This window comes from Colletotrichum tamarilloi, assembly GCF_030869305.1.
Source record: "Colletotrichum tamarilloi strain Tom-12 chromosome Unknown Scaffold_20.1, whole genome shotgun sequence".
In the NCBI taxonomy this organism is placed as follows: domain Eukaryota; kingdom Fungi; phylum Ascomycota; class Sordariomycetes; order Glomerellales; family Glomerellaceae; genus Colletotrichum; species Colletotrichum tamarilloi.
This window is the reverse complement of record NW_026849403.1, coordinates 281,471-305,465: the sequence shown is the minus strand read 5'-3', so window position 1 is coordinate 305,465 and position 23,995 is coordinate 281,471. Positions and strand designations below refer to the sequence as shown.

At 53.3% G+C, this 23,995-nt stretch overlaps 11 protein-coding genes across 11 annotated transcripts, besides 1 other annotated feature; 6 read left to right on the top strand and 5 right to left on the bottom strand.

Annotated features, from left to right (window-relative positions):
* Positions 1 to 303: 303 nt before the first annotated feature.
* Positions 304 to 2,417, bottom strand: CTAM01_06912 (DEAD/DEAH box helicase; the record flags this gene model as incomplete). The annotated part of the gene is made up of 5 exons (XM_060522937.1): positions 304 to 713; positions 817 to 1,308; positions 1,366 to 1,803; positions 1,887 to 2,050; positions 2,098 to 2,417. The coding sequence occupies 5 exons, from the start codon at positions 2,415 to 2,417 to the stop codon at positions 304 to 306; spliced, it is 1,824 nt and encodes a 607-aa protein (XP_060382439.1).
* A 1,802-nt stretch (positions 2,418 to 4,219) lies between these two features.
* On the bottom strand, positions 4,220 to 5,304 carry CTAM01_06911 (pre-rRNA-processing protein IPI1; the record flags this gene model as incomplete). The annotated part of the gene is made up of 2 exons (XM_060522936.1): positions 4,220 to 5,191; positions 5,257 to 5,304. The coding sequence occupies 2 exons, from the start codon at positions 5,302 to 5,304 to the stop codon at positions 4,220 to 4,222; spliced, it is 1,020 nt and encodes a 339-aa protein (XP_060382438.1).
* A 478-nt stretch (positions 5,305 to 5,782) lies between these two features.
* CTAM01_06910 (uncharacterized protein) lies at positions 5,783 to 6,366 on the top strand (the record flags this gene model as incomplete). The annotated part of the gene is made up of 3 exons (XM_060522935.1): positions 5,783 to 5,800; positions 5,873 to 6,172; positions 6,262 to 6,366. 3 exons carry the CDS (start codon positions 5,783 to 5,785, stop codon positions 6,364 to 6,366), a joined length of 423 nt encoding a protein of 140 aa, XP_060382437.1.
* Positions 6,367 to 7,794: 1,428 nt separating this feature from the next.
* Positions 7,795 to 8,226, top strand: CTAM01_06909 (uncharacterized protein; the record flags this gene model as incomplete). The annotated part of the gene is made up of 1 exon (XM_060522934.1): positions 7,795 to 8,226. One exon carries the CDS (start codon positions 7,795 to 7,797, stop codon positions 8,224 to 8,226), a length of 432 nt encoding a protein of 143 aa, XP_060382436.1.
* Positions 8,227 to 9,775: 1,549 nt separating this feature from the next.
* Positions 9,776 to 10,015, bottom strand: CTAM01_06908 (uncharacterized protein; the record flags this gene model as incomplete). Its single annotated transcript, XM_060522933.1, has 1 exon — positions 9,776 to 10,015. The coding sequence occupies one exon, from the start codon at positions 10,013 to 10,015 to the stop codon at positions 9,776 to 9,778; it is 240 nt and encodes a 79-aa protein (XP_060382435.1).
* Positions 10,016 to 11,096: 1,081 nt separating this feature from the next.
* On the bottom strand, positions 11,097 to 11,390 carry CTAM01_06907 (uncharacterized protein; the record flags this gene model as incomplete). The annotated part of the gene is made up of 1 exon (XM_060522932.1): positions 11,097 to 11,390. One exon carries the CDS (start codon positions 11,388 to 11,390, stop codon positions 11,097 to 11,099), a length of 294 nt encoding a protein of 97 aa, XP_060382434.1.
* Positions 11,391 to 12,038: 648 nt separating this feature from the next.
* Positions 12,039 to 12,592, top strand: CTAM01_06906 (uncharacterized protein; the record flags this gene model as incomplete). The annotated part of the gene is made up of 2 exons (XM_060522931.1): positions 12,039 to 12,362; positions 12,542 to 12,592. 2 exons carry the CDS (start codon positions 12,039 to 12,041, stop codon positions 12,590 to 12,592), a joined length of 375 nt encoding a protein of 124 aa, XP_060382433.1.
* Positions 12,593 to 12,644: 52 nt separating this feature from the next.
* Positions 12,645 to 12,722: a sequence feature (Short protein (CTAM01_06905, KAK1499711.1) was converted to a misc_feature.).
* A 1,332-nt stretch (positions 12,723 to 14,054) lies between these two features.
* CTAM01_06904 (uncharacterized protein) lies at positions 14,055 to 16,813 on the top strand (the record flags this gene model as incomplete). Its single annotated transcript, XM_060522930.1, has 3 exons — positions 14,055 to 15,768; positions 15,823 to 16,320; positions 16,374 to 16,813. The coding sequence occupies 3 exons, from the start codon at positions 14,055 to 14,057 to the stop codon at positions 16,811 to 16,813; spliced, it is 2,652 nt and encodes an 883-aa protein (XP_060382432.1).
* A 683-nt stretch (positions 16,814 to 17,496) lies between these two features.
* CTAM01_06903 (uncharacterized protein) lies at positions 17,497 to 18,333 on the bottom strand (the record flags this gene model as incomplete). Its single annotated transcript, XM_060522929.1, has 1 exon — positions 17,497 to 18,333. One exon carries the CDS (start codon positions 18,331 to 18,333, stop codon positions 17,497 to 17,499), a length of 837 nt encoding a protein of 278 aa, XP_060382431.1.
* A 1,642-nt stretch (positions 18,334 to 19,975) lies between these two features.
* Positions 19,976 to 21,619, top strand: CTAM01_06902 (uncharacterized protein; the record flags this gene model as incomplete). Its single annotated transcript, XM_060522928.1, has 2 exons — positions 19,976 to 20,735; positions 20,790 to 21,619. 2 exons carry the CDS (start codon positions 19,976 to 19,978, stop codon positions 21,617 to 21,619), a joined length of 1,590 nt encoding a protein of 529 aa, XP_060382430.1.
* A 661-nt stretch (positions 21,620 to 22,280) lies between these two features.
* Positions 22,281 to 22,803, top strand: CTAM01_06901 (40S ribosomal protein S30; the record flags this gene model as incomplete). Its single annotated transcript, XM_060522927.1, has 3 exons — positions 22,281 to 22,333; positions 22,600 to 22,711; positions 22,780 to 22,803. 3 exons carry the CDS (start codon positions 22,281 to 22,283, stop codon positions 22,801 to 22,803), a joined length of 189 nt encoding a protein of 62 aa, XP_060382429.1.
* Positions 22,804 to 23,995: the final 1,192 nt, after the last annotated feature.

Sequence of the window (23,995 nt, the reverse complement as noted above, 5' to 3'; positions counted from 1 at the left end):
TCTAAACAAGGCTGGCTGTCTTGCTTTCTTTCTCCTGATGGATGTTGTCAGCCAAGGACTTGATTCTGGAGCATCGGACACTTCAAAGTTGGACTCCCAAGCGCATTAACAGTCTGGAGGCGCGAGATGTGGTATCAAGAGATAAAATGATTCATTAGCTGCGATCCTATTCCATTCTGGCAAACTCCATCAAAGCATTCCGAATAGACCGCCCCAACTTCTCTCATCTATCCCATCTTATGGTCGACATACCCCGCAAAGAACCCAAACTTTGCCTCTGGAAATGCAGAAGGTATTATCTAATTACCAAGAACCACCACCGCCAGAAGAAGCGCCCCAAGCGGGAGCGGCCTCGGGCTCCTCCTGCTTGGTATCGTTACCAGCAGAATCGCCGCCACCACCCCAGCCAGAATCGCCTCCAGTAGCGCCCCAGGAGCCATCGCCTCCAGCATCGCCACCGCCGCCTTCGTTGGACCAGCCGCCGCCCTCGCCGCCAAGGTGAGCAATGCCGGCCTCCTCGGGGTCGAAGTCGCTCTCAGTCTCGAACTTGAGGTTCTCAAGGCCCTTGCCAGTGGGCTTGAAAGCCTCGAGGAAGTCAGGAATCTCCTGCTTAGTCTCCAAGAGGGTGCGAACGAGAACGCTAGCCATGGGCTCATCGCGGTCAGTGTAGAAAGAAGTCGCAATGCCACGCTGACCCATACGACCGGTGCGGCCTGATAATTGGTTACGTTAGTAACGGTTCAAAATCGCGAGAGAAAAGGCGCAATGCCATTTTTGATGCGCAGATGAAAACATGCAAGAAAGAGCTCTGCTTACCGATTCTATGGGTGTACTCCTCAATGCCACCATGATCCAAGCTAGGCAGGTCGAAGTTGATGACGTGGTTGACATTCTTCACGTCAATGCCGCGAGCGCTGATGCCAGTGGCAATAAGGATGGGAGACTTTCCAGCACGGAAAGCGCGCATAGAAGCCTCACGCTCAAGCTGAGTGCGATCAGCATGCATCGAGGTGCAAGGGAAGCCAAGGTTGAATAAGAAGTCGTCCAAGTCATCGCAAGTACGCTTGTGGTTGACGAAGATGATGGTGCGGCAGGCAGGAAGAGAGTTGATCTGATCCTTGAGAGCCTCCTTCTTCTCGAAGGCGTCGAACTTGAAGACGCGCTGGAGAATGTTGGTGTGGGTGCTTCCAATGCGACCGATATTGATGCGGACGCTGGAGGAAGACAGGTTCTCCTTCGCGAGATCGCGGAGCGGCTTGGGAAAGGTAGCCGAGAACAGCATGTACTTGATATTTCCCTCCTGCTGTTCTTGAAAAAAGGTTTAGTGGAGGTTCGAGACAAGAACAGTGAACGGATAGAGCTTACCACCGCCAGTCATGATGACATCCATCTCCTCGCGCCAGTCATCATGCAGCATCTCATCGGCCTCGTCGAAGACCATGTATCTCAAGCGCTTGAGCGAGAGAGTGTCTGGCCGCTGGATGAAGTCGACAAGACGACCAGGGGAAGCGATGAGAACATCACAGCCCTTTCCAAGCTGCTGAATCTGGTCCCTCAAGGGACCACCGCCATAGGCGACACACGGGCGAAGCATAGTTCTGTAACAGAACTTGCGGGCCTCATTGAAGATTTGAATAGCCAGCTCGCGAGTTGGACAAACGATGACCACCAGAGGCTCTGCACGAACCCACTGCTGTCCAAGAGCAATCTCGGCAGGGTTGGGGCGAGGTGCAGCGAGCTTCTTGGCCTTGCCCATGAGCTTGTTCAAGATGGGAATAAGGTAAGCCGCGGTCTTGCCGGAACCTTTTTGAATACATTAGAAATAGTAAACAAGATGCAAACAGAGGGAAACTTGCCGGTCTGAGCAATAGCCACAACATCGAGACCCTTGTGAATGGCGGGAAGGGTGTACTTCTGGATGGGTGTCGGGGCCTCATAGCCGCAAAGATCGATGTTCTCCAGCATGACAGGGTGCAAGCCGGCGTCCTTGTAGGAGTGGACAGGCTCAACACGGATCTCACCCTCCTGGGTAACCTCGACAGAAGAGATGCTACAAGCCATCAGTCTTATTCAATTCATTGCCAAAAGGGAACCTACACAGAGAAGTCGAGGCCAGAGTTAGAGGCAATGCGGGAGTTGGAATCACCGAAGAGAGCGAGCTCGAGGTCGGGGAACTTCGGGCCAACGTCGCCAAACTCCTCATCCCACTCGTAAACGGCACCGTTGCCAGCCCACTCAGTCGCAACCTCGGGACCCTGCTGGGCAAGCTCGTCGTAGTTGTAGGGCAGAGGCTCAGCCCATTTTGTACCATCGCTGTTGACAGCAGCGGCAGGGGCCTTCTTGCCATCGGCAGAAAGAGCCGACTGCATATCGGCAGTGTCGAAGGCAGACATCTCGGCGGGAGGAAGTCTGCTCATGTTGATTAGGTTTTGGTTTTTTGGTTAGTCGGGGTAATGCGGCTCGTGGTACTTACCTTGGTTTGCTTGATCGAAGGATGCTGCGAAAATTGCAAGGAAGACTACACGGGGCGAGAGCCTTGGTGCTGGATAGTTTGTCGATGAGTTAGTACAGCGCAAAGAAAGAAGAAGGAAGCCAGATTTGTGTGAGAGAAAACAATGAAGCCACTGAAACCCGAAAACGGTTGGTGTGGTTACAACGAGGAAGGAAAGACCGGAAGACTGTCAATTTCCGAGGTGAAAACTGGCAGGAGCCTTGAAGAAGGGATGTTCTCGAGAAACTGCAGTCTCCGATGGAGCAAGCAGGTCGGGATCAAGGGCTGGGAATATCAATGTGAAGTTGATTGCAAAGTGAAAACAATTTGGGGGATTGAAGCCAAGAATTTGGCGCTCGTCAACACGTTCCACGATCGAAGTTGAAGACGGCAGAATCCGTCGATGAATGATGACGGGGATTGATGGAAAAATAAATGGGAATGATGAATTCGCTGATCAAACAATGTGGAAAGTACTTACCTCTCAGACGAAGAATGAAGTCAGAAACTGATCTCCTGCTGGTGATCCTTTCTCAACGATCTGTGACGGGTGCGGAGGAAAAGAGGGAGGAGGAAGAAGTTGGGCAGCAGCAGATGAGATATAAACATCCGTGATGAGAGGACTTCGGAAGGCTGGAAGGCGGTAGGTCGGTCTGTAGAGGGCAAAAGGGCTGGAGGCCGAGGGCAGGCACCGCCCTTAGAGGAAGGAAGACACAATGAACGAAGTAGGTGGGTAGGACGACTAAGCGGGCATGAGCGTTGAAGTGTGACTGCCTCGTGAGGCATTACAATCGGGTGGGAGAGCACCATCCAGGACTTGACCTTCCGCCTCATTTCTGAAGGCTCCATCGGAACTTGAAAACACTGGACGAAATCTCATCGAAGCTTCGGACGAGAGGAAAGGTCAGACGAAGAGAAGACCTCTCCTTTGACAGCGCTCATTTGACATGGCACTGACTTCTTGTCTCGACGAGATCCTTCGAGTTAGCTGCCTACAGCAAGGCAGAACATGAAAAGAGAGAGAAGTAACCCGGGTAGAGGTTCAATAATATACGAGTGATCCCGTAAAGACAAAGGCAGCTGAAAGGCCTTGAAGATACAAAGTATTCTGCGTATCTCACCTTTGTGTCTGAAGTTGAGTCAACTTGAATAGTTCCCTATGGAGCATCTGACCATCAAATCAGGTATGTAAGATGCTGCCTGATGGCAGCTTCGTGTCAAGAGTAAAGCTAAAAGAAGACAATTGAGGACCTTCCAATCTAATCGGCTCACCACATGACACCAAAGGACAGTCATTCACCTGAGAGATGTCTCTTCGTCTCTGATTTCGGAATAACTACATTTTTTAGACAACAGGAATCTCACCGAGGTGAGATGGGTATCATTGATATATCCATCTATGAATGCTACATGATGAGGTAGCGGATGGCGACGCTTTTGGGACTTATTGAGCGGCTTGAACAGCACTTCGCCCCGTCCACCAATTCGAATAAACCAAACGTCTATCGCGATAAAGCCTAGAGTCATTCTATCTCGCAAGAAACCCTCCAGCGCTTTACTTTGCCCCAACAGGCAGGACGTAGCTGCTCGGGCACTGACCTTCGGCGGCAGTGACTGGAACCTCCAATACTGCGGGGGAGAGGTTGATACGAGCAGGAAATCTTGTCGGGCAGGTTCCTGAGACCGCCAAAGATTGTAGATCATTGTAGATTTGCGGGGCCACATACTTCACCACAGATCAAGGAGATCTTGAGGCTCAACAGCAGACGTCGCCTCGTACCCGTTCATACCTTCGGTCAAGGCCTGATCCAATGCAACGGCCGAACGACCGATGGTACCGCCCTCTTTCTTAGACTGCTCCACGCCTCGCTGGAACGAATCCATGAACCTCCTGTGGAAAACCCGTTGCCGTGACTCGCGGTCATTATACATCTCCGCTTCCTCGTCCCGGCGGGTCCCAAAAAGGTTGAGGTACGCAAAAGGATTTGGCGTCCGGGGCACCCGGTACATATTGTCCGCATAGGCGTTGGGGTTACTCGGCCCCGCAACCTCGGGCTTGAGTCCGGCCTGCAGAAACCTAGCCAGCACGGCGACCTGCCTCGCGTGCGACTGTGCGTCCTTTGTGCGGAGGCCCGTCTTGGGGGCGGTCGACCACCCCGAGCTCGTCTTCACGGTCCAGCCCATCAGCGCGCAGAAGCTGTTGAGAGTCTTGACCCAACCGCCGGGGCAGCTGACGGTCTCGTCTTCCGCGACATCCAGAAGCCACTCGAGAACGGATAGCGAGTCGTTGCTGATGTCGGCAGAGAGGTGAGTCATTCCTGCGCGGGTGTACATGATGCACTTTTCGGCGTGATGCTTGACCTCTGCCTCGGGCAGGGCCTGGAACAGCTTCAGCAGCTGGCTGCGAACAGGACCTGAGGCGTCTGAGATCAGGGGCAGGAGTTTGCTTAGCACTGTTGCGGTTCCGACGGGGTTATTGTCTGCCAGCACTTGGCTTGTCAAATGGGCCAGAGATTCTTTGCGCTGCTTATCTGCTCTTGATGTAGAGGCTAATGAGAGGTTGTGCTTGAATTGAGTAGCGTTATCGGGGGCTTCAGTTGAGAGCTTCTGGTGGCCCATAGCAATGGACTTTGCCTTGAAACTTGTGTCTGTGAAGTTGGTAGGCTTGGCCTTGGCCTTTCCGACCTTGAACTTTGGTTTCTGTAGGAGCATGTCAGTATTGATGCGAGGTCTCATGAGAGGCAGCGTCACTGAGATGTTCATACCGCAAAGTCCTTGGCCTTTTCCTTCTTCTTTCTCGTGCTAGAACCCATGATGTCTTATTTATCGGATATTCTCTCCTAGAGTTGACTTGGTTTATTTGTGAATCTTATGGCTGTGAGACTGAATTTTGGTAGAATTTTCCGAGTGTTGAGCAATGAAGTCTTGGTCACCTTTCACATGAGATGGCTGGCTCATTGAAGGTTAGGACCCCTGCAAAGTCTGGAGCCAGAACTTTTCGGCGGTCAGGTGCGGCAGAATTTGGTCAAGCTCCTGGTCCCCTCGCAACTCAGCCCCACCACAACGTTGAGACGCTGTTACCCGGTGAATCCTAGCTCCAATTCTTGGGCACTTTAGCTTCCAACCCAGCCTTACAGACGAGACCCAACCCAGCTTTCGGGGGCATTCATTTGTTTCCACGATTCAACGACACTCGATTCTTTTGCGAAGTTTCGGTACAATTTGAGACGCTCTCAGAAGCAGCGTCGCCCGTACCTGTCTCTCGTTTGTTCAACTCTCAGTCTATCAAATATGGCCGACGCAACACCCGTGAGCGACCTCGACCCCTCCTGCTCTTCAGCAATGGCGTCATAGCTAAACAAAGAATGTGTCCCCTCGCAGACCAACGGACCAGACGCGCTGGACGAGACCCTCAAGCGCCTCTCGAATAAACCCGGCGTCAAAGCCACCGTCATCCTCGACCGAGTCACCGGCGCGATACTACGAACGAGCGGTCAGCTGTCGTCCTTCAACGCAGCAACTCTACAGACATCCGGAGGAGGCTCCTTCTCGGGCGAGGGCGCCGCGGCGCAGCAGCAGCAGAACGGCGAGGAGCAACCGCAAGGCTTGGAGGACTTTGCCGCAAAGGTTTGGAACTGGGTGAATGCGTCGGGCACCCTGGTGTTGGACCTGGATACCGAGGTAAGAGGAGTGACACGTCTGTCCCTAGAGCGACTGCGGAACGAATCTTCACCCCTGAAGGGAGGGCCGAGGCTAATTATTTGGAACAGGATGAGCTGAAGCTACTGAGGCTACGAACGAAGAAACAGGAGCTGGTCATTGTACCAGATCCGAAGTACCTCCTCATCGTAGTACATGACACACCGCCGGCTTGAAGAATCTAGAGGTCTGACTCACGATGTTGGCATCGATCGGCGTTTCACGGACTTATCGCTATTGGCTTCACCGAGCGGACATCCTTCAGGAGGATTTGCGTTCGCCAAGCTGGAAGGGCAAAGGGTCAGGATTGACATGCTCATTGGTCGACTCCAAGACCATCGTATTTACAAATACGCAGGAAAGGGAAACTGGAAAACCCTCCTTCAAGCTGCCGAGCTGCAAGCTCTACGCACATACACACACATGGAGAACAAACAAGGGGGGAAAGAGAGATAGATAGCTGCTCTCGGCATGGACGGTCGAGGCGGGCGCGATTACGAATGATACCCTGATATTACCATCCGCCACGACCCTCCAGCATATACGTCCGGAATGAAGCCGGGGCGGGTGTTCCGCGGGCGATCGCAGCCAGGGCCGCGGCCCTGCTGGATAGCTCGAGATGAATGCAAGAAATGATGGACAAGTGCAAACTCAAAATGATGTTCGAAGCCATCATCGTTTCGTGATATAGGACAAGGCGGACAGCCTAGCCAGCCCAGCCCAGGCCCCCCGCGGAAGCCATACCTGTCAGCTCCGGAAGCTGGGCATTTCCCTGCCTTCCGCGACAAACCGTCCGAGCCGAGACGTCCGCTTCTCCCCTGCCTGGTTTAAAAAAAATTAACATTAGCATTCTGACACTTCCAGCTCTGAAGCTAAAATAGCTAGCCTCGCAAACCAGGTGTGGCACCACGGACATGAGCTCTATGTCATCCGGGAAGCTCAGTGGCTCGCAAACATATTGGTAAGCCCCCCCCCCCCCCCAGAGCTTGGTTGGGGCTTTGGGTGCGCCTAGAAACGTGGCGCGACACCGAGTGAACGGGAAGTGGGCTAGAACTAGGCCGGGATGAGGCGCCGGTTCGGATTTGGGAAAGTCGAAGTTCAAAACGTTGACGGGCAGAGGTTGCAACCACACACCCCTTGCCCCCCCAAACACCTGGGAATTAAATTAAAGGCCCTTCCCCTTGAGGAAACCACCAGTTTACCACCACCACCCACGTCGCTTTCTCGCTTCAGTGTCGCTTCGGGCTTGTCGACCAGTCGGCGGTCGAGGATTTGCTACGTTGGCGACAATTCCAGTGGATGCCGGCGAGGGATTTGGCCCGGCCATACTCCGAACTTTTTTCTCTCTCTCTTTGCTAGCGCACTTTTATGTATGAGCCTTGCCTGTTGTTTTGGAAATCTTTCCTCCTCTCGTTTCAGTAACTTGTGGCGAGGTCCTGCCGAGACTCCGGGGGGCTTACTAGGCTCGCTTGCTCACGCCCTCGTCCTCTTCCGTTCTGGCCCTTCTCGTGTAAACTTGTCATAAAGGGGAGATTGGGGCTCCTTTAGAGTTTCCTTTAACCTTTTTCTTGCGTCCTTCTGGACGTTCTCGCTTCTATAGTAGCATGTCAATGTCAATATGTCTACGGCGTACGCAACGCACCAGGGCCAGCTCTGTTGCAACTCGTTGGTGTAACCCGTTCCGTTTGGAAGTCACCTCGGCGGTGGGCTTTTATTTGAACTCTGTTAGGGATGCGAACTGGTGTTATAGTCAGGGTTCAGAATTAGTCCGCGGGACGCAGCTCTCTACTTCCCGAACTTGTCAACTTTGTCAAGAGACCTTTCTGATGATATGCCTTCCTTCCCCTTTCCGGCTTGCTGGAGGAACCGGACCTTCGGCTGAGAATAATACAACCTCCTTTCTTCTCCGTTCTCTTCCTCCTGCCTCCTGTCCCCCTTGTTCCAGTGGTATGAGACGAAGATGTTCGAGAACAATGGAGAGAAGCCCAGCACTGCTCCCTTCGTTGTTCACGTCGCGCCCACACTCACCCCCGTGACATGTCGTCTCATGTCCACAGTCCAGGTAGATCCAGGCCCACCAGCTGCCCAGTGCTCATGCTCTCCGGCGGAGACCTTCTCCCAAGCCACGACGACGGAGGCCCCCCTTGTCAAAGAAAGTATGTCCCATGTTCCGTTCGGTCCTGGCGGGAAGGGTAGAGCAGAGCTTGTCGTTTTGCCGCGTGAGGCAAGCTTCCCGTTGTCTTCGTTTCGGAAATCGTGCTTGAAATAGTTCCATGAATGTTCTCAATACTAGACCCTCTCTATCTATGTAGATTTCAGAATGGTCACGAGGGGGAGGTAAATTGGGCTGTAAAGTTCAAGCTAGAGCTTCAAAGCCGGAAGTTCAAGGTCATCCTTGCGTTCAGGGACTCGGTTCCAATTAAATCCCGCCATTTCATGGTCGGCTCGGCGGCATTCGAAATGCTGGTTCCTTTGCTAGACGTTCGAGAAGAACAGCCGAAGGGAAGATCTTTAATGCCAAGGGGAGGCGGGCGGGAAGAAGTTCAAGGTCTTCAAGGTCTCCAAGCCACACGCAAATAAGACGCGACATGGTACCTCCGTAATACGCTATTTCTCTGCCGTTCGGCCCTAAGACCCATTGGTGGCACAATGCATGCTTCGGCTTGCAAAGGAAAGTGATGTGCGACGACTGGGCCCGGCAAATGGGTTTTGGTTTACTGACGATGGTGGCGTTCAAGTTCTGCAAGAAATGTCAAATTACACCATCTTTGCCGCACAAGCGTGGTCCTTGCTAATTCGAACCTGGCCCTGCCCAGAATTCTTTTGCACTGCCTGTACGGAGTACGGAGTACTCGATTTTTGACCTTTTAGCGGCATATACGAATTTCGTGGTATTCTTGCTTTTTGGCCCTTCTCTTTAATGATGCGGTATGTGCATTCTTTTTCTTTTCTTCCGGTATTGCCCAACCGTATCCGGCATGAGTGAGGGTCTTTCGGGGTCAGAATCCCACGATTCCGGTGAGTATTGAAATCAAGGCTTTCCGAGAAGAGCAGACAACGCAACATCAACCAGAGAAGAAGCCCACCGCAGCTGCAACATGAAATCCATGAGACAGACACCTTGATCCATCGTCAATCCTCCCCTCCTCCCCTCTCTGGTTTCCCACTGCCCAAAGGAGGTGGAGAGGAGCGATGTTGTGTGGGCTTGCGGATCCCCGAAACTACCTAATCAGAGATCTTCCCCAAAAAGACGAACGAGACCCTGTCTCGGAGGGCCGCGAGCTGGCGAGCATCGTAGCGGCTCAAGGCAAGTTGGGTGGATTTCACATGCACTTTTCGATGAGCGAGAAGGCTAGACCTAGGCCAGCTGGTTTTACGGATACCTGCAGTGTAGTGTGATTTTCAGCTTTCTGAATCTGGCCTGTTGCAGATGTTTTTGCGTTTCGTAACTTCCTTCGTCTCTTTTTCCTCATCCCCATTACTTCCCACGAAATGGCTTTTCTTCATGATTTCTTATTCTTTCTTCATCACCAAGCCCATCTAGAAGAAACTCCATCTGTTTGTCGATGACGAGAGAGGGGGCCCCTAAAATGGTGTTTTGTTGCGGCCGTGATCATGGATCTCCTTTCCCTTTACCCGCTGCGGCTGTCTGATGTGTGAGAGAGAGAGAGTGTGTGTGTGTCTGCGAATCTTTTTCTCTTGCCTCATGTACCCCTGTCGAGTCCTCAGTGGACATCTCTCGTTGGTGATGGACCTGCCGGAGACAATGCAAGACTGAAAAAGATGAGCGGCGGGCAGAACGCACGCTATCATGCAATCTGACATTAGCACCACTGCAATGACGAGGTGAGGGAGGGTATAATTCGGTTGGCGTTATACGGGATAAGATGAAGAGAAAAAAAAGCACAAGCCGCCAATTTCAAAATCTGACATTCCTCTCCTCAGTCCGCGCCGTGCGACATTTTAGAATTGCCATTCGAGCTGGTCGTCATCTTGTTGATCTCTTCTTTTTTTTCTGCCTCGCTGCTTTATCATCATTACACCATGGCAATTCCAAGGCCACGGCAACGCGAGAATGGCGAAGCCGGCCGCCACGCGGGAGTCCGGGTGGAGCCCCTAAGATATCCTAGAGGTTTACATGGAACTGGGCTCCTGGTTTTCTTGCTGGGCTGAGCACTCCCCGATGAAGTCACAACGCAGCAAGTTACACAAAGAGGGATGGGAGACAGAAAGAGTGCAAAAACACACACACACACACACACACACACACACACACACACATAAAGTCCATGCCATGCCTGCCAGACGCGGAACGCCTACTCTGGCACTCACACCCCTCCCCCCCTGGTCCATCTGGATTATGGGGTGGGAGAATGACGAACGAACGAACGGGAAGCTGAAGCTCGCTCTGCTTCCATAGGGCGTTCTTTTTTCGTCTCTTCCCTAATCTTGTAATCTTGCTGATCTCCCTTTCGGTGCTTTTTCCTCTCTGCTCGTCCCTGTCTCTCTACCTTTTTTTCTCACTCGACATGGGAGCATTGAAGATCTGAGACTGCCGTTCGTTCTGACCACCCTTTTCTTCTCTTAGCCCGGGGTGGGAGGGGGAGGGGGGCTCACCTTCCTCGCTTCCCTCCACCCCCAGAGCTCTCTATCCCAGGGTATGCAGCTATATTCAGATACGTGAAAAGTAATAGGCACGAGGACGCTTTTTCCTCTCTCTGTTTTTCTCGCTCTCCTTGCCGTAGCGGACTAGACAGCCAGATCCCCTCCCCCCGGTGCCTTGTTGCATGTCGCCTGCGGCTAGGACGAGGGGTACACCAACAAAGTGGATATGGCTTCTTCTGCGGCCCCCCTCGTCGTGTCCTATCCCGTGGATGTCTTATCCCGTTACTGTCCACTGGTCCAGTCAGAAGGGGACCCCCTTCGTCGAAAGAGTCGAGCCCAAAGGGCCCCAGGCCCAGCCCAACAAATGGACTGAGTGAGTGGGAGGCAGAGAGCGTGTCCAGCAGCGCAAAGAGGGGAGTGAGGGAAGCAAAAGAAAGAGAGAGAGAGAGAGAAATAGTGGATGATAACAGATAGAGAGAGATACGGATACAGAAAGTGTTGTTCTCGTTGTCACTCCCCTCCAAGTCCAAGTCCACCCCTGCCTTGGCAGACCATCGGCCGTGTGTGTCTGTCTGTCTCTGTTATTGATTCGCATTCATTTCTTGTTTTAACATCCTGCCGCCTTGCCTCTCATTTGCTGTAAGACTGCATCTCCCACTTCTTTACTTCTGATTCTCATTTTACAAGACTTGCCCCCCATCCCCCTCCTCCTCTACTTCGTCTCGATTTTTTTCCCCTTGTTTATTATTTTACCTGTCTACGGCCTTTCGACGCTTGCCTGCCTATCGTTTACTCGGGCCTGCGTCCACTTACATTGCTTGCAACAAGACTTGGACTCAACACCGCAACTCGGGGTTTCACTGCGACATTTGAAAGGTTACCTTGCAGAAACCTGAACTTGCATCATTCCCATCGGCGATAAGACGTCGGGGCTTTCCCTCCACCACCATCGCCATCACCACCAGCTCCTCACACGACGCCACTTTGGATCAGCCACCTTGGAGGATCAGGATTACGCGGTTGAAAGCTTGTCGAAAGAGCAGAAGAACTACAAGTTGCAAGAGAGTGGGCAGGATTCTGAGAAAACAAAGACGAGAAAGAGACTGGAGACTTTACTTTACCTTAGGGGAAGAACAGGGACGAAATCGAGACGAATGAGACGAACACGACGGCAAACTTCATCCCAACCCACGACTAACACAATCCGCGACTGGTATCTGTAGCAGAAGCAGCAGCAGCAAATATGCCGTCGTTATCACTCCTCAGACGAGGATCCAAGGCACACGACCAGCGGCCGTTATCCCCTTCGAAGCGCCAGCCACGACAACAACAAGAAGCCCGACCACCGCTTTCGCCGCCACAGGAGAATGGAAGGGAGGCGCCGGCGGGCGGCTTGGGGATCGGAACGGGCGAGGCGGAGCGGGAGCGCAAGTTCTCCAAACGGGATCTTTTTGGAGGGCTGTTGAGTCGCAGCAAAGGCCGGAGTGTCAGCAGCAGCGCATCGACACCGGCTTCGTCAACAAAGTCTGGACGGGGTCCCGGTGCCGAGTCACCGACGAAGTTGCCCGTAAGTTTGCCTTTCTTCGTATCTATATGCGTTGTTGTCTGTAATTCCTTTCTACACCAAACAGTCGGCTCCCTTCAGAAAGTCTTAGCTTCCCACATTTCGATCGATACTTCGATCTCGTCAGATCGCCAGCGTCTTTGTCGTTCTATTTCCACCATTTTTATGGTCCTGTACCCCAGTCTGTCTTCTCAGGCAAGGTCCGGGAGACGAGGTGCTTCGAGTCCACCTAGTTTGACGTCCCCGATGTCCCCGGTGCTGAAAATTGGAAGATGAGGAAGTTCCTCAGAATAGCAGCAAGGCCGTACCGGGAAGATGCACGCAACGCAGCAATGCTGCTTGGACACAAACTTGCTTGCGCATAGCTTACATGCTTTACCCAAATCACACGCACCTTTCCCTCACTACCACCCACCATAACCCCCCCCCCCCCTTTCCCTCCGTGCTGTCTCCCCCGCACTCTCAGACCAGGTCCGGTTCCCGCGTCGGTGTCGGTGGGTTTGTCTTGGCCAAGGCTGGACATTCCGTGCGCCGCAGACGGAGATGAAAACACAGACAGTGGAAGAGGAGCATCTGCACAAGTGTGAAAGTGGCAGTGGCAGGTCCCTGCCTGTGCTTCTCGGGTACTCTACTGTGTATACTCGGTAGCTTCCTAAGGTAGTTCCAAGCTCCCTCTCTGTCCCCACCTCACCAGGCTGCGGCTGCATCTTGAGTTCTTAGGTGAGGATACCTTGTTCTAGGTACCTTACGTAAGGCTCGGAAACGGTGGCAGTGACGGTACTGCGTAAGGTGAGGTAGACGGCGCCACAGTCTGCAGCACGACGCACCACAACTGCACCACGACCTCATTCCCCCTCTCCACCGTGTCACTCCCCCGCCATCGTCCTATGCAATCCATCAAATGGGAGCTGCATCAGGCCACTTCTGGTCTGCCCTGTCTTGCAATCTCTGCTTTGCCCATCCATCATCTCATTGCTCATCAGTCTGCTTGCTTGGCCATCAGCTTAGGTTGCTTGCAGTGACGTCCTTCGAGATGTTCATCCGCTGTTCCAGTGTTCCTTTAATTCTTACTTAATACCTTCTTCCCAAGTTTCCAAGCCTCCGTACCTACCCCGTTGCTCAGACTCTGACGATCTATACCTCCGTTGCTCCCTTGCATAACCCGTCCCTTCTCTGCCGCGTGATCAGCTTCCGAGACTCCAATTCCTGTCCCCTCTTTACTTTAGTCAATGTTACTTGTATAACAAACCCCTTTCTGTCTTTCTCCTCGTCGACAGTCTTTCTTTCTCCAAGTCTACAGTTTCTTTTGCAGTCCATTGCTGCCATCATCAGCCACGTCTTTCCAACGGTTGAAGACAAAGACGTCGTCTCCCGTTTACCCGCAGAGAAAGCAGACCATCATACCAACCCAACCAACCATCTTGTCCTTTCCAGTGTCAAAACCTAACACCAGCTCTTCTAATTACCCCAATTGGGCCGCGTCTCTTTGTTCAACCGTTGTAAAAGCCGTTGTGTCTCACCAGCAAACCCCAGGTTTCCCCTCCGCAAAGCAGTGCCGAGTCCCGTTCCTCTCGATCGCCGCCCCCTCTCAACCCCAATAAGCCACTGCCTTCCCCGCCTCCCTTCGTCTTCGACAGCGCCGACCAGAAAGCCAATGGCCCTTCCGCCAAACCAGTTCTGAAACTGACGAAAATCATGGCAACTCTCAGCGACGACGACGTTGAGAAGCTCTTCTCTGGAGCTCCTCAGTACTTTGCTCGCTCCGAGGGCCATTACACCGGCGCTCCCCACCCATCTGTCGCCTTTCCCTGGGACGAGTCGCTTGAGATCCGCGACCTGACCGACCATGTCCAGATCGAGGACGCCGCCTGGAGCTGCATCACAGCCTGGCCTCATATCACGAGGGACATGAACTCCAATCCTGCTGCTATACGGTGCGCCAAGGAAAGGAAGCGAGCCCATTTCTACCCCCGATGCCGAGAACGGCCTAATATGCTGAGTATGCAAGGCTTGGAGAAGGGCACAACGGGGTACCAGGCGGCTCTGGAGATGCCTGTTGGTGATGCGCTTCAGGAAGAGCAGTTCGGCTTCGACAGCATTGGGTCCAAGGCCAAAGCTATCGTCGAACAGCGCCAGAGAATGTTGGCTTCCAAAGACGGACTTCGCCGTTTGGAGGAATCGTCCATTTTGGATCAGCTCATTAAGAATGGCGCCAGGTACAAGGAGAACAAGGTCCACAGAAAGATCCACAACACCCTGTACAACGAGCTATTCCTGGGCATCCTGCATCCGCCAACCCGCGTCATCGACCACCATGACCCCTACAGCCTGTCTGTACAGATCTCGGCGCTTGTCAAAGTCCTTGCTGCACCCAATGTTTGGATCGACTTCTCCCACGTGGAATGGAGAATCAGACTGGGTCAGATCCTCTGGGGTTCCTTCGAAGGCGACGAGCTCGAAACGGACGTCGAGATCGACGACGCTGACAGCAACGAGGAGCGCAAAGAGGAGAGATACTGGTTGTTGCTTCAGATTCTCCTGGCGTGCGAGCTGCTCATTAGGCTAGATGCCATCACAGAAGGCGAAGAGCTCGGTATCGAGAGCATTAGACCCACCGAGATTAAGCGCTTTGAAAAGGATGCAAACTCAACAGTCAAGTGGTCATTGCACTTGGCACGCGCCTGGCTGGAGAACATTGAAATCATTGAGCGAAAGGTCGATCCAGCGAATACTCAAAAGCGCAACTCTGGCGGATGGCTGGCATCTTTGACTGGGAAGATGAGCCTTCACCCAAATAGCCATGCTCATTCTCACGGCGACGTCTCCGTGTACACCATTCAGGGACGGTACAGCGAGAGACAAGTCAATGGCTTGACGAATTTTGCAAGAAAGCTTCGCTGGCCCGATATCGAATCAGACACATACGCCGAGCAGATTTCCGAGACAGTCAACAAGGTATCAGAAGCAACGCCGATTCACACGCCTGCGGAGACACCAATGAGCATCGACACAAAGAGATCATCTTATTTCGGTGGCGGTCGGACAGAAGCGAGCGTTACTCGACACCCGTCCGGGAAGCACAAGATCTCGGCAGCTTTACACCCGTCGGGATGGTTATCCAAGTCTTACGTATCCGGCCTCATGCTTCCAGGCGAAGGACTGTACCACTTGATCATGACCACTCTCTTGGAGAACGACAAGGAGGCAATGTCCAAATTGGGCCCGATGGCAAACTTATGCGGTGGTTTCGTGTATCGCGGAAAGAGCTTCTGGAGCACGGCTTGCATCATTGGCCGCGTTCTTGCTGCTGGCGCTGGCTCTGCTCAATGTATGGGATGGATCTCGAGCGATATCACTCCCAAAGGACATGGTGACGGCTGGGTCAATATTGATGTTGCCGAAGTCTGTGGTAAGTGACTCTCTAATCAGCTCTCCATTGACGTAGACTAAACATCGTTGGCAGATGACATGAAAAAGACAGGCAAGCAAGCCCGGTTGTGGGGTAAGACTCACGTCGAGCGCGAGTCTTGTGTTCTAGGTGATGCGGATCCCAGCTCGGTACTCCCCGCGGATTTCATCATCCCTTATGAGAATAACTATTCGGAGCCGCCTCCGAGCCTGAGCATTTCCTTGACGTCGCTCAATCTATCTGCGCCCGTGGACTCAACCCGCACCACTCCGACTGAGGAGACGGTGATGACCCCATTCTCGGACGTGACCCGAGCTCACGAACTCTACACATATCCGGCCTCCATCTCCTTTTCTGTCGGTCCCAATGGCGGCGAAGCAAAGGAGCACCAATTTTCACTGATGAAGGACATCCATTTTGTTACGGCTCATCCTTGCCACCCGTCCTCCCACGTCAGGGTCTTAAGGTCCCCTTCAAGCCCCACTATCCAGCAGATCGACGTGGACGGCAGCGGCATCGGCGGTGTGAGCTCAAAGCCGGCCACCATCACGGGTAAGAAGAAGCAACTCCTCCTGAGATAGCCACACAAACTGACCATCATCTAGGACATCCCCTGCACAAATTCTTCACATATACCGTTATCCACCTTTCAGAGCTTCTTGAGAAGCCAGACGCCTCCCTGGATACTTTACTCCTTAACACGTCATCCGTCCGGCGTCCATCTCTCACTCCGACCATGAACACCACACCTCGTGTTCTGGTCATTGACTGTATCACCGGCTTCAAGCGTCAGGCCCCGACGCAAGAGACTCCCACGTCTCCCATTCTCGAACGTACCGCCAACGGTGCCAGCCTTGCGACGACCAATATGCACCTTGAGTCCCGGCGCCGCCAGTTTGGAAGTGACATGGAGGTCCTGGTGAGAGCCTTCTGCGCAGAGAAGGGCTGGAATGCCATCATCTCGAGACGCCGGCGGGGTTGTCTTGCATGCGCCATCAGAGAGGCCGGCGCTCTGGCTTGGAAGGTCATCATCCGCGTTGACTAGACGCTCTTCTTTATATCTACTTTGTCTTGAGACCGTATAACCCTTTCTTGTGTGTACATAGTTGTGGACGATCGACGGAGATCAAGTCATCATTTCTGGCGTCGGGGTTATTTTTCGATAAGGGATACCAGGGGTACACACGCACACGTGCACACACGAGAGGCATGCATAGCGTTTGATTTTGTTCGCGGGAACGACTGAAAAGGGGGAAAGGAGAAAGAGATGGACTACATAGGGTGCCTGCATTATTACGTCTGCGAGCTGTAGTGCTAGATACCCCCAATCCCTGATATAATACGCTGTAATGATGCACCCGCCCCTCCACAGCCCGTTTGCTATTATGTGACTTGGTTCTCAAGGTTCGCAGTCTTTAAGTGCGCACATATAGTGTGCATGCATGATGGTTTAGCTTCAGCAGTCTGCGTGTCTCGCGTAGCTACCGTAAGTACTTCAAAGAACCAAATTTTCGTCTAAATGACATTGCCGATTTGGGCAAAACTGGCATGTAACTAGTCATCAAGTAACCGACCCGAAAATGCATGACAAACTAGCAAGCCCCTTTGAGGCCTTTGGGGTCTGGCCTTGTAAATGGTATCATGCCAAGAGAAAAAGGATTGGATCCCTCCCGTACGCAAAACATCAACTACCTGATTACTGCAGGCGTCATCCTATTCAACACACATTCAAAGGTCCTTGCCATCAAACCAGCTGTTGACGCTCCACTCCTTCCAGCCGCGCTTCTCACCAGGGAGCTCGATGGACTCGTACTCCTCCTTAGTGACCTTTTGCCACTCCTCGAGGGGGATCCAGCCAATGTAGGCGCGGTCACCGAAGCCGCCGATCCAGTAGACGGACGTGACGACGAAGCGAACCCACTCTGACTCGTGGACGGGGCTGCCGGGAAGCCAGTACTTGGAGTCCGGGTGCTTGTTGACGAAGCAGTGGGCGAGCTTGAGGGACGAGACGGGGTCGGCGGGGATCTTCTCGAGGTAGCCGAGGAGAGAGAAGCGGGGGAGGTTGGCGGCGGAGTAGGGGACCGTGTCGGGGAGGGCGGTGGCCGCGGCGTCGGCGTCGGAGGAGGAGCCAAAGATTCTGTTCTTGAGCGAGGAGAAGAGGGAGATGCGCTTCGCGGGCGGGAAGGGCGGGACCCAGTGCATGGAGAGGGAGATGTTGGAGCCGGCGCGGACGTTCTTGAAGGACGTGGCGATGGTGATGGCCAGGATGGTGGGGTTGCCCTCGTCCTCGCAGTCGGCGACGTAGTCCATGAGACCGATGGGCATGCCGGAGAGGTCACCGCCCGAGGCGGAGTGGGCGCCTGCTGGGAAGACGGTCGCGAGCTCGGCCAGCTTGGTCACGGCGAGAATGCGGCGGCCCATGACTGCGGACTCATATGAGGTCGGAATGCGGTTTGCGTCGGCACTGCCCTCGGGGTTGGAGAGGAGGTGCTGCGGCATGCCTGGCTCGAGGACAGCGGTGGCAGCGGAGGCAGCTAGGCCGGCGAGGATGGCGGATGTCTTCATCTTGTTCTCAAGTTGGACAAGGCCGAGAAGAGGAGATCTGGGACTGGTTTAACGGTAGGCGGGAGAGAGGGTGCAGTAGGAGGAGGATCTGTCGGGAAACGGGCGTGTGCGAGGTTTTGTAGCAAAGTCCTCACTTGAGGTGCGTGTGTGTGTGTGATCGGTCGGTCGGTCGGTCGGAAAGGGTGGGATGGATCGGATCGTACGAGCTGCTCGTGGTGTGAGGCGGTCTCGGAGGGGTTAGGACGTAGGGCCAAGATATTTGGGAGGGAACTATTGAGCGCGAGTACGGCGGGGACGGTGTCTTCTTTGGGGAGGATTCTTCGGCGTTGGGGGATGGATTGAAGAACAAAGAGGATGGAATGGATCCGCCTGGGCAAACACGAGTACCAACAACGTTGGGAACAGTCAGAAGAACGAGTCGGGTTTCGTAACGGGCGAGGACGGGGAGGTCGGTCTGCAGCGGTGGTGGGCTGGGGTCAGAAGGTTAGGTTACCTCAAGTTGGGTTTAGCTGGGCAACTCCGCAAGAGAGGAGATGGGCGCATGTGATGTCTGGGATGAGACGCTTGGAAAGTGGCCCGGGGTTAGATCTGATAAGCCAAACGGCGTTTAGCGCGACAACGACCCAAGCCTGACTCTATCCACTCCGAGCCATGCGAGCATGGGGCAGGGCTGCTGGCGGCTGTACGCAGTACGGATACGCAAGGTGAAATTTCTACGTAGTAGGTCTTTTTCCCGAAATTTTGGGCTGGCGAAAAGCTGTCTTGTCCGTCTGCCTGCAGGTATCTGGGTTGCATGATCATCTCCGGCGTCTAGATGAGCAAATGCTGTTGGTGTACTTTATGTATCTGCAATCCCAAGACCGGGCAGAAGGTGAAGGCACGGGATGAACAGCCGCCAGTGTCTTCGGTTCCATTCGGTCCAGTGTTCCATGGCTATCAGCTTATCAGGAGGAGGGGGAAACAGTGCATAAATCAGTTTTTGAATGATTTAAGCCTCCAAATACACACTGTACTGGCTTTTCTGAGGTGGGGGGAAGGAGCGGAGAGCCAGAGGGGTTTTGGGTGAGGAAGGCACTGACGGACACGATTAGATGGCAGAAGGCGCCCACTTATGCTAGGAATTTTCCAGGAAGGAAGTACTGGTCACTCCAAAAGGGTCTTCTCATTGCCAAGTGCTGATTGGTGCGCGCAACTTGTCCGTTCGCACCTCAAGTCAAGTCTTTTCAGGGAAAGGCGTAGGTCACCTCACAAAGACCACCAAAGACAACAACTGAGGTACCTGACCTACAACACCAGTCAAGAAAGACTCAAGCCCTTCGACTGACAGGTAGCAGCAGATGAAAAAAAAAAAGAAGGCGCGCCTTTTTGCACACAAATTCAGCACATACTCAGGGCCCTTCACCCAAGACGAGGCATTTCATTTGCCCCTCAGTCACTCGATTATCCAGTGTCGACTTGAACAAGGGTATATGGTGAGCCCAGTCTCCATTCTTGCCCCGCTGAAAATTCACTCTCAACTTCCTTAGCATTGAGGGACTTGGGCGTCCACAGGTGAGACTGATCAGCTAGGGTCCTTCAACACCAACGTGCTTACAGTACCTGTCTAACGCCGACTTCACACTAGGCCTCACAGCTGATTGCCATGGAAGAGGAGACCAACATGGCAACTTGGAATGGTTTGCCTGTCGAGCTCAAGGGCCTCATTCTCGAGCACCTCGCCTACGGAGCCGTCGCCGAGAGACGCTCAAAAACGTCAAAGTCAAAGAGCAAGCGTCATGACATGGGCAGCTATGCAGTCGTCTGTCAACAATGGCAGAGATTCATAGAAAAGATCAACTTCAACAATCTCGAGATCAACTCCGCCAAGGATCTCTCCCGCTTCGACGAGATTCTCCAGGACCCCATCCGTCGCTCTTATCTGCGCCGTATCTCACTTCGCATTGAGCTGCCTCGCTATAACAGCAAGCTGGCCAAGGTTCCCGAGACAGACACTGAGCAGAATGAAAATGAGATCAAATTCACCCAGGGAATCTGGAATCTTTTCGACATCCTCAGTAAATGGACCCCTTCAGGCCAGAGTGTCGAGTTGGAGCTCAGCGCCGCTTCGCCCAGTGATAAAAACAAGCTGTTTGGTGAGCTGGGCTTGGATCAGGACGGCAACTCACGCTTCTTCGACCACGACCTAGACTTCTGCTTCATCACTGCCGGCTGCGAGCAGGTCGGACGACATGGTCTCCCTGAGGTCTCAATCATCAACAGCTGCCAGATTCTTCGACGCAACCATCGCAACATCTCATCTCGAGCATTGCTCAGCATCATCTCGAGTCTGCCTAAGCTCGAGGAAGTCCGATTCGAGCCTTGGCATCAGGTCGACTTGGAAGCACAGCTCGAAGTCGACTCTGGTATGCCCCTTTTGTCTCACCACCCACAGACCTAATACTGACTGACATTCTCAGATTATGCCCGTACTTTCCCTTTCTGGCCTTCCCACATTAAGCGAATTAGCATTTTTGAGCATTTCGATGCTTTCAACGATGGCCCGGAAGCCGAATGGGAGGATGCTGAGTCTGTCGACGACAATGACGCCGACCCAACCGGTGGAGACATTGCTCTCCCCATACCCCCCGACGGTGCGGAAGAAGGAGGCGACGTTGCCCGAACCTCATGCCCCAGCCTTGGTCACAATTTGGGCTTTCTCAGCTTGCAGGCCGAGGAGATGGCCGTCTCGAATGTCTCTGACGCGACCGCCTTCTTTCAAGGCCTCCTCGCACGCAAGCCCGTCTGGAACAACCTCCGCCGACTTGCGCTTACCTCCCACACGATGATTGACGGTATCGACCACGAAACCGTTAATGGCATTCTGCGTTCGATCGCCAGTGCCGCGAAGCACATGCCGGCATTGCAGGTGCTGGAAATTTACAAGACCGACCAATTTGGAGGTGCCGTCTTCTGCTACTCCGTCGAGATATTGTCGACAACGGCATCGTGGGAGAGCACCTGGGACTTTCACATTGGAGCCGATGTGAAGGCTGCGTGGGCTGAGGTCGCTAAGAAGAACACTCCTCACAATATTACCTTCCTTCCCGAGATTCGCCAGAGCGACTACCGAGGCCCCTACGTATTCTTGGACGAGAACCTGAAGACGAAGGATCTGATCATCCACCCGGCATCGTTGGAAGATATGCTGTCCAAGAAGTTGGATAAGTGCTTGGCCTGCAATGGATACTGCGCCGACCCCAAGAGCGAAGAACAGATGTGGGGTTCTTCGGGACTCAACAATGCTTGAGCAATTGAGAAAGATCCGATGTATACACACGAGAACATGTCTAGATACCCTGTAGAGTACGAATGTTGGACGGCTGCGAAGATGGATAACGGAAAAGTTGGCGTAAGGGGAAAGCGAACATCATCAAACATTGGTTGATTAGCACAATAGATCCTTCTATCAGTCATAGCGGAAACACAACTGGCATCCTGAGTCACCGTGGTCAGTCATGTCTCCTAGCTACTCGTGTCCACCAGTATTACCTACAGGCTACGACGAACGTTGTTCAGCTGGCGTTGCTCGCCGATGATTCATCTCGCCAGCGCCACTGCAAGAGCTCAGACCACCGAGTGCTGAGCGTGGCTCATGTTGTTGTGTTGATAACCCCTAAGGCCGAATTTTCCGCCCGGACCACCTCTTCCGGATTGGGGCGGAGGCAAATGAAGGAAGGTGACTGGCTGAGTACAAAAAAGAAGGCAAGCCCCCTCGCCCGCCCTGTTCCTTCTCCACTCACCACACGTGACGCACAGAATTACGAACCGAACCCCCAAAATTGTCCAGGCCCGCAACCCTCCCACGCAATCCGACGCCCATTGCCCGCGCAGAAGACGACAAGCCCGCTTCTCGATTGCATCGACAACCAACTCACCGAAACACCACAGCAGCAACTCAAACCGCCACAATGGGAAAGGTTCACGGATCGTTGGCGCGTGCCGGAAAGGTCAAGTCTCAGACGTAAGTCTTCTTTCTTATCCGCGAGAACAGAAAATACCCCCCGTGCATCTGGGAATCGAGGGTGGCAAACCGACGAAAACTTTGGTCACCACGGACGACGATGAGGGGGAATGCTGGTCGGGAAAGAGAAGGGACAACAACACTACTCATTCGACGATCTACGACGGGGGGGTTTGATCTCCATCGAAACGACGACCGACCGGGAGACGGACCGTGTTATTTTTAATGATGAAATGTCGAACCGTGATCGCTGACCACTGCAATAGCCCCAAGGTTGAGCCTCAGGAGAAGAAGAAGACCCCCAAGGGCCGCGCGAAGAAGAGACTCACATACACCCGCCGTTTCGTCAACGTCACCCTCACCGGAGGCAAGCGCAAGGTACGATTTTGATAACGAGTCCCATCTCTCTCGATGACCCCAGATGACTAACTATGGCTGCTTTGTAGATGAACCCCAACCCTACCTCCTAAGCGCCTTCCTCTTCCCACATGCATTCGATACGACTCTAGGAACGTCTGGGCCACTGGCATGAGGGTGGAATCGACGGGACAATCAAGTTCAAGGGTGGTTGGCGAAAATGGTGAAATTTGGGACAAAATGCCGTCGTGGTTTCGGAAATCTTATCACGCCCCTCATATCCCTCCGGTTTCCCTCCGCCTGACGACGGCTTGAGGAATCCCCTACCGGTGTGGCTTACTTGAGTCCGTCTGTGTGTAGATTGATCTCTCCCGACCCGACGAAAGCATAAGAGACAAACGAATGCGTATTGCAGAATTCGTAAAAACTATTTGGTTTTTTTCTGGCATTCAAATCGGAAATGGGGAATACTCGCTTTATCTTTGAACTTGTCTTTTGTCAGACTTTGATGAGCGCTCGCCCATGCTTGGGGAGAAATACACGGATTTCTTCTGCCAACTCTATGACTTGTGCTCAAGAACTGCTGTGATGACATGCTGCACAACATTCCTCCCCAGCAATTTCCACGAGCGGAGTGTTTTGCCCATATGCTGAGAGACAATATAGCACCAGGCCGGAGGTATTGGCTTGGCTGCTATCCAAATTTACTGCACTCGATTGGGTTATCTGTATCGCGATATCATTCGCGGCCTATCTGTAGAAGACCTACCTGTCATGATTGACTCGCGCCAGAGGCATGACAGCGTGGTGACCTTCGCCAATCGTATGATATGCCAGGATGGAACGGAGTGCTAGCCATGCATGCATACTTGACGAGGCAAAGCTCGGGGCGCCAACCCGAATTCCAGGTCGCTACAGATTGTCCGTATCACTAATACATGGGAAACATCCGCACCTGAATAGTGCTAGTCCGGCAAGCCCCTCTTGCTGGGCAGATACCTTTACTCAGACCTATCTTCGGAACACGGCATTAGAAGCAGACGAAACCGTAGAGAGCCATGACTATCCGCCAAACTCTGGCTTATAAGAGCCAGAAATTCCAGGCTGTTCCGGACAGGGTGACCATGACCTGCTCGGCTTTTGATGGGAAACGGAGGCATTTCTCTTCGCTGTATGGGCCTCAGGACGGTAGGTTTATTGTTTCTACATCATGACGCGCATTGTGTGAGGTCCCCTTGTGTGTCCCCTTCTCGATGGCCGATGGTGGAGAGTGCGGACTTGGCTGAGGACTTGGGAGGCACGAAC